Genomic DNA, 8,817 nt, shown 5'->3' with positions numbered 1-8,817 from the left:
ACCAGCAATAATAACAAACAAATGACCTTACATGGCAAAACTCAGAACTTATGAGAGGAGGAATTTCAGATTTCCTGTTACAAACTAGTAATGTGTTTGTATATACAAAAAAATTATTGGATGGTATGTACAAGTATTGGCAAAATATGTTTGAATCTGTTTATGTTAACCAATGTTTGGGATGTACAGGGAAGAACAGAGTAGTATTTGTTCTCCTTTAGCCACTGTACTTTGTATCCGAAGCATGCAAAAAGTAATGAAAACATGCTAGGATCTTCCACTTACACCTCAGTATAGCATGTCAAAATATCGATGCCCTTGGCATATTGCCCCACAGTCCATCAATGGTGGTCTTTGCAATCACATCCCCATATCTATGTCACTGGCCTTCAATAACCTGCAAAGGAAAGCTTGATATTAGCAAAAACATTCAGCAACAGAGTCAGTCTACTGAAAAAGGGCAATTTAGTTTTAGGGGGAGGATAGTGGATTGTGGCCACTATCTTAGATGTTTGCTAAGTACAGTCCCCCGACACACTTTCTTTCCCTTTGCTCATCCAGCTCCTTTTCTTCCATTCTAATGCTAAAACATATTTTTAAAAATCAGATACAGAACCCAAAAAATTAGGAAGGCTGCTCAGTTTGTATGCTCTAAAAAAGAATGGCAAGAAAAGGGTCAATTCACCAAAGCATATTATATACAGTATTTTCAATATAGGCTAAAAAATCAGACATGATTTTGAAAGCAGTATACCACAACACACAGCATGTGCATAGTGGTGCTCTTCAATGTGCATGTGTTACCTGCTACTATAACGCCTTCAAAATGATTGACACTGCAGATCATCATGGCTTGTACAATGCCTCAACATTAGTGTAGGTTGATGTACAAGACAGGCAAAGTGCCTGTCTCTGTATGCAGTAAAACAGAATGGATACAGTATTTGCTGCTGTTACCCCATACATGTCCCTGGTTGTTAAAGACACTGTTACCTAAGCAGCCAACAGTCTCCTAGCACCCAGTGCCGCTGCAGTGAACTGAGGCTGATGGGGAAGCTAAAACTAGTTACCCATTAGGTGTGTTCTTTCCATGCAATTGTCAGCAGGCAGTGCGCAGATTCTATAGCCAATAACAGTCTATCTTTTGGCTATGGATCTGCCCATTTTCTGACTAGTGTCTCTGAATCACATCAAGGCTCCTCCCCCAGATATACAACTTGCTGCTGCACTGTCTGTGTGACAGCTGCAATGGAGAGGAGAAAGCGCAGTTGACCTGAGGCTGGAGTGTCCATGTGGATATTCTAGCCTAACTGTGCCTGCACATCTCATGCGTGCCCTGGATTATTATACCTGTCTACAAAAGGTACATGAACCTGTATAATATAAATGACTTATGCGCTGCCACCTTTCCTAAACTAGAGCTGTTAATATGGCAGCTTCTGCTAACACCTGTGTGTCCCCACAATAGTGAAATGGATAATATGTGAAAAAATGGTGTAGTGTAAAACTGTTAGTATAGTAACACCCACTTAAAGTCTAACTCTGTGGTTAGTCTCAATTCAAGGTAAGTAACTTTGTAGGAATTTAGGCTAGGTGCATCAGTGCTACCATTCAAATTAAAATATATACTTTTGTTACAGAGTTAGTCAGGCTGAAAAAAAGAAATGTTCATCCAAAAAAAAAAAAGAATCCTACACCCACAGTTGATCCAGAGGAAGGCAAAAAAAAAAACCCCCAGCAAAGCATGATCCAATTTGCTCCTGCAGGGAAAACCATTCTTTTCATCAAATGTGTAAAATATAAACAACATAGTATATAAAACATATACATTCATGAATTGAAACTGAAGTCTTGGTGCTGTTACCCCAGTAAAACTTAATCTTACAGTATCAAAGTATGTACATAACCACCAAAAATAGTGCTTAAAGTACTGTAAGGTAAGTCCAAAAAGTGCAATCCGAGCATAGATAGTCTGTGATGCCTTTACTCCCAATGTGCTGTAGATATTGTCTCAACTGCAGTAATACTAATACCAAGCAACGGCCAATGTGCTCCACCTCTGTGTGAAGTGACTGCTTACATCCAATACTGACCAATATTCCCATACAGGTCATAAAAGCTTTGTTTAATCCCAGAATGGCAGACGCTGCGCTTTATTTTCCTCCTGTTAATAGGTTGTCCTTGATCTTTAATGGTTAACAGCAAAGCTCAAAGAAATCAAAAAGGGCTGCACATGTTGGAAGTATGTCACACCATACATTAATTAAATTAAAAGAATGCCACCCACATAAAAATAAGTTGGCATGCATTCAACACTGCATTCCAGCTGAGAGCTCACCAAATGCTTCTGGCCTTAACCTTAGTGGAATTGGAACCTGGTCACCTTCAAAGCAGACATGCCTCCAGACTCCACTCAGCAACAATGAACATCCTGAGACATCAAGGCCACCTGACAAGCATGCAAACAGCCAGGGCTTGGGAACCCTGCATAATATATTGACAGTCTGACAGCGGCCACAGTTGTCCACTGGCGTTCAGAAGTAATCACACAAGGAGCAATTGCTGCTGAAAATGAATTTATCCACAGCTCATGGTACATTTGCATGATCAATAAGTTCTAGAAAGTTTAAACAAAATATAAAAAACAGTGTAACCCCCCCGCACTATACAACAAAATTATTTCCAGTACTAATCGCTGAGATAAAAAAAAATTGGCCCAATAAGCAATTCAGACAGTGAAATTTGTTGTGTCCCCTCACACTAGTATTCTGCAGAGAAATGCCCCCCTACACTGGTGGTCAAATGCAGGTCACCCATACCTTGGTGATCTCTGGAGAAGTGCCTTCTCATGCAGGTGGGTAATTAAGATGTACTCTTTTGCATTGGTGATTAGTGTAGTGTCTCTCAATGTAGGTTAGTGGTCAGTGTAGAAAAGCGGTGGGTGTTAAAGGAAAATTAAACCCCTGGCATTGGTGTCATTTAAGGCAGTGGATGATCTACCTCTGGTCACTGCTCAAGGAACCCTTAGCAAACTCTGCAGTTATGTAATAGAAAAAAATCTGAATAGGGGACACCATTTGCTATAATTGGCACCACATCCTAAATACAAATTTGAAATAAAAAAAAAAAAGGAAAAAGAACTTTAAGGTGTCAAACATAAACCCCAAAAAAGGAAATACACAACCTTAAAAGACATTTTTATTGTCACATCATTGTTGATTAAAAAAAGCTGCATAAAATCAACATTTGTAAACATAAAATATTTGTATAATTATCCTTGAGATAGCACTGTTCCTGCCTAGCCTGAGTACCGGGAGCCGCAATCCTCTGTGTCTGGTGGACCCAGTGGTAGGGGGAGTGGCGGGTTGTGTGCCCCTCAACTGCCTTACATACATATACGTGATCCAGCCTGCCTACGCCACCTACCCACATTAAATGTACTGTGGGCGGGCAGCAACTGGTTAAGGGAGGTAGTCAAAAACCTTTTAACTCTTGGTTGTTCTATCCCCAGCATCAATACTACCTCAGGGATACTATGTATGAGGGAGCTCTTGTTTCCTGGTAGCCGCACCCTAGTATCATAGAGCCACTATGGTTAATTCTGGAGAACAAGGCTCGGGTTCATTTTTTGCCTCTGGTATCTCTGCAAGAACTGGAACAATGTTTGCATGAAGCAGGGGCGGACTGACAACTCATGGGGACCCCGGGCAATAGGGGATCATGGGGCCCCTGTGTCCTTGCCCAAACTCAAAAAAGCCTATGAAAAAGGTACTAGGGGCATCTCATGGGGCCCCCTACTGACCCCGGGCCCTCAGGCAGTGCCCGAGTTTCCAAATGGTCAGTCCGCCCCTGGCATGAAGAGTGATATCAGATTTCATTATCGACCATCCAAGACTTATATTTATCAGCTCCCAGGAGAGTTCAGGCTGTATTGGATGCCAAAGGCAATTAAGGGGGGATAAGATCAACATGTATACATATATCAGTGGTTTATATAGTGAACCCGGTGTAGAGTTCTTCACCTTGAGGTCATCACTGAGGTCAAGGGGGCACTCTTTACGTCTAGAGGAAAAGAAATTTGATCTCCAAATACGGAAAGGTTTCTTCACAGTAAGAGCTGTGAAAATGTGGAATAGACTCCCTCAAGAGTTGGTTCTGGCCAGCTCAGTGGATTACTTTAAAAAAGGCCTGGATTCTTTCTTGGATACACAGAATATAACTGGTTACTAACAATTATAGGTAAAGTTGATCCAGAGAATATCCAATTGCCTCTCGGGGGATCTAGGGTTTTCTTCCCCTGTGGGAACAAATTCCATTATGCTTTGCTTGGGTTTTTTTTGCCTTCCTCTGGATCAACTGTGGGTATAGGATTATAACTTTTTTTTTTTTTTTTATGGTTGAACGGTATAGACTTTTGTCTTTTCAGCCAGAATAACTGTACAACTATGTTGCTGCCTTTATACTGCACATTCCAGTCTTGAGCCATGTTACTGACATTATAATGTGAAATCTGGTCTTATCCATGTTACTGACATTATACTGTTCATCCTGGACTGATCCATGTTACTGACATTACACTGTTTATCCTGGACTGATCCATGTTACTGACATTATGCTGTTCATCCTGGACTGATCCATGTTACTGACATTATACTGTTCATCCTGGACTGAGCCATGTTACTGACATTATATGGCACATCCTGGTCTTATCCATGTTACTGACATTATACTGTTCATCCTGAACTGATCCATGTTACTACCATTATATGGCACATCCTGGTCTTATCCATGTTACTGACATTATACTGTTCATCCTGGACTGATCCATGTTACTACCATTATATGGCACATCCTGGTCTTATCCATGTTACTACCATTATACAGTTCATCCTGGCCTGATCCATGTTACTGACATTATACTGTTCATCCTGGACTGATCCATGTTACTGACATTATACTGTTCATCCTGGACTGATCCATGTTACTGACATTATACTGTTCATCCTGGACTGATCCATGTTACTGACATTATACAGTTCATCCTGGACTGATCCATGTTATAGACATTATACTGTTCATCCTGGCCTGACCCATGTTACTGACATTATACAGTTCATCCTGGACTGATCCATGTTACTGACATTATACAGTTCATCCTCGCCTGACCCATGTTACTGACATTATACAGTTCATCCTGGACTGATCCATGTTACAGACATTATACTGTTCATCCTGGACTGATCCATGTTACTACCATTATACAGTTCATCCTGGTCTGATCCATGTTACTGACATTGTACAGTTCACCCTGGTCTGATCCATGTTACTGACATTGTACTGTTCACCCTGGTGTGATCCATGTTACTGACATAACATACTAAGCTCTAACAAGCAGGGCCCTCTGATTCTTCCTGATACCAGAATGTATTGTAACTGTAATGTCTACCTTCATGTTGTAAAGCACTGTACAAACTGTTGGCATGATATAAATCCTGGATATTAATAATAATAATCCTGGTCTCTTCTATGCTACTGACATTATCCTTTCTCAGCTGGCCTGATCTATATGTATTGTTTGCTCCTCCTCTATAATTGTGTCTACAGAAAGGTGTGTAGTTTCTTCATAATGATATAATAACGGCCATTTCCGAACATGATGGTGCACACATAGAGTCTGTAGCTAGGACTTCCTGCTGTCAGTGTGATCTCTTGGCTCCTCCCCTGATCTGCAGGCACTGTGCTGTCAGTGTACGTGTAGAGGTTGATGTCAGTGCTAGGAAGGATCTCAGGAGCTGTGAATGCTCTTGGCTGTGTGCAGTAGTCCGATCCGAGTGATCAGTGTGCCCTGGTATCATATAGTCAGTGCAGGGGGAGGTGGATCAGCCATGTGCAGCTTCCTGTTGATTAGACGCTCAGCCAGCCTCACATCCAGCCCTGTGTATAGCAGGGGGCTGATCTCATCGCTCTATAGCAGAGATTTTTCCAAAATGGTGAGTAGATGAATGCTGGGAGCTTTCCTGTCTGTAAAACGAGGGGATAATCCTTGCATCAGTTCTGTCAATGTCATGGTAAAGCTGAAGTTGCATCAGACAACCACCTGCTCCCTATACCAATGTATTGTATTACAGGCCAATTGTAATGTATGAGAAAATGATGCAGATCCCATTCAGAGTAGCTGGAATTGGGTTCAGTGTCCTGCTGTGTTGTCTTTAAGTGATCCAGCCCCAGAGAAATCTGAACTCTGCGTATGCTGTACTCTGTATAAGAGCAAGTAAAGTCTCCCCATAGTGGGCTGACATGCTACAGAGTTTAGGAGTTTTCTGTGTGTAATCTCTTGTTTATCAGGCTGATGTCCCACCGTTGATCTTGGAAAGATCACTTAATGTGGAGCTCCACCCAAAAGTGGAAGTTCTGCTGTAAGGATTGGTCCCCTGCACTCCGTTAAGAATTGGCACCTTTGGGGTGCGGGTACCAAAATTGACAGGTACCCGCTCACACTTTTGCGATTGCCTAGGCAATCAGAAGTGGAAATTGTCCTCCCTCCCCATAGTCTTCTGGGACACATGACAGATGCCAGAATACTACGGGGCCATTCAGAAAGTGCAGTGCTACTCACACATGTGCAGTGAGCACCCGGAATTGAAGCCGCAAGCTGTCACAGCTGGGCGCCTACACTGAAGATTCCACCTCATCCCTTTAAATCTGAACACATATTAATGACACAGGTTCCGAGGCTAATTCATTGCAGATAAGGCTCCGAGTGAGTTTAATTATTATACAGGATTTATATAGCGCCAAAAGTTTGCTCTGCGCTTTCAATATAAAGGGAGACAATACAGCAACAATACAATTCAATACAAGAGGGTTAGGAGGGCCCTGCTCTTTGGAGCTTACAATCAAAGAGGGAGGGGCTGATGGTACAAAAGTTAATAACTGTGGGGGATGGACTGATAGGAGAAATAGAAGATTTGGTTATTAGCTGAAGGCAGGATAGGCTTCACTGAAGAGATAGGTTTTCAGAGATCACCTAAAAGTGGGCAGAGTAGGCAATAGTTGGATAAATTGGGGTAGGGAGTTCCCGAGGATGGGAAAGGCTGATTACCACCTTAATCAGCCCAAGATCCTGTGTCATTAATATGTGTTTGATTTTAAAGGGATGAAGTGGCAACCCTAGAAGATGCCGGGAATGCAGGGTGGCTGTGTGTTGAGTTATTTTGAGGGGACAGCGAATGTCCACTGTTATACAAGCTGTACACTCACTACTTCACATTGTAGCAAAGTGTCATTTCTTCAGTGTTGTCACATGAAAAGATAGAATAAAATATTTACAAAAATGTGAGGGGTGTACTCACTTCTGTGACATACTGTAACTAGGGTTGCGCCTCTATTGTCTCTTATGAGTACCGATGGTTGTACTCAAGTGCTCGCCAATACCAATTACCGATACCTTTTGCGGTGCGATTTGAGCCCATGCAAAAAATGGGCTCAAATTGCACTGCTCACAATCGCATGTGGTGTGATTCCCGTCCGAATCACACTTGGTTTCCCTGCAGTTGTGCGATTTTTTTTTTTTTTTTTTTTTAAATTTTTTTATTTTTGCAGTGTGATTTGAGTCATTCATTTTGTATGGCTTAAATGACACCTCACCCACAGATATACTGCATGTAATTCAGACAGGAATTACACTGCTTTCCTGTTCAAACTGCAAGCGATTCTTTGCAGTGCAATTTGAACCCTTTCATTTTTTATGGGCTCAAATCGCACCATAAAGGTATTGGTTTCAAGTATTGGAGCATTTGCATGATTACAAGTACTTGTGCAAATGATCAGTATTAGCACCGACACTGGTGTTGGTGCAAGCCTAGTTATAACCCTTTTTTTTTTTTTTGTCACGTGTCATATTTTTCTCTTCACTTCCTGTTCCATAGCCAAAACAGGAAATGAGAGAAAATCTCTCCAAAATGAGGGAATTCCTGGTTGTCACTAGATCTAGGGTCCCCATTGGAAGTTAACCCAAACATTAGGATTTTGTTTCACTTTCACTCAGTAATAACTTTAAACAGAACAAATAGAGAGGATGAATCTCCCTAATGGGATCACAAACCGCAATATAAATCTGATGGATGTTCTAATCCCTCTCCACCCTATCTAAAACTAAAAAAAGTTTTCTTTTAGACCCCCTTTCATCAGGCACCTTAGGCATCACACATGTGTTTTTTTTTGTTTTGTTTTTGTTTTTTTTTGTTATGTTATGCTACATACATAGAATAGTCCATTCATTTCAATGGACTGCCCTTATTGTGATATATGCGGCAAACTAGCTCATGCACTTTTTTGATTTTCACATGTTTACCTGTGTTTTGCTATGCGTTTCCTTGAGCAAAAACCTCATCTGTGTGCTATGTTTGGGGTGCCATTAATCACTTCCCTACTGCTCTATAGCAGAACTACTCCTACATGGTGGCAGGTATGCGCAAAGTCACATGTGTATATATATATGTGATTTTGCATTTCCAGGTAGGGGTAGCATGTGCGTGCCGCTGTACCAGCACCCCCATTGGTGGCTACAGATGTCGATCACCGAATCCCGGCTGGAGATTCCCCACTGGCACCCAGCGATCACCATGTATCACTGGCAGGGGAGAGACCTGTGTGTAAATAACACAGATCTCTCTCCTGCCAGCAGTAACATGCTGCTGTGTATTTCTCTGCACAGCAGAGAAATACACAGCAGTATGTTTCCCTAGTCAGACACACACAGTAAAACAGCACGGGGGTAACCCTTTGATCACCCCAGATGTTAACACCTTCCTGCCC

General features: G+C 41.8%; 1 protein-coding gene across 3 annotated transcripts in view; it reads left to right on the top strand.

The window, feature by feature from the left end:
• Window positions 1-5,693: 5,693 nt before the first annotated feature.
• Window positions 5,694-8,817, top strand: part of LOC149446022 (pterin-4-alpha-carbinolamine dehydratase 2-like) — a 229,722-nt gene continuing 226,598 nt past the window's right edge. Inside the window, exon 1 of one of the 3 annotated variants that reach the window (XM_089653139.1) lies at window positions 5,694-5,990. In XM_089653139.1, coding sequence (XP_089509265.1) covers window positions 5,799-5,990 — 192 coding nt within the window. In that variant the 5' untranslated portion in view covers window positions 5,694-5,798. The remainder of the gene's footprint in view (window positions 5,991-8,817) is intronic. The other 2 variants (XM_089653141.1, XM_089653140.1) reach the window with 2 other exon arrangements.

The sequence above is a fragment of the Staurois parvus genome, unplaced genomic scaffold (assembly GCF_062004578.1).
Source record: "Staurois parvus isolate SC_StPar_1 unplaced genomic scaffold, SC_StPar_1.0 ptg000701l, whole genome shotgun sequence".
NCBI classification, from domain to species: Eukaryota; Metazoa; Chordata; class Amphibia; order Anura; family Ranidae; genus Staurois; species Staurois parvus.
Note: the sequence above shows the minus strand (reverse complement) of the source record. Positions and strands in the feature narration are given on the sequence as shown.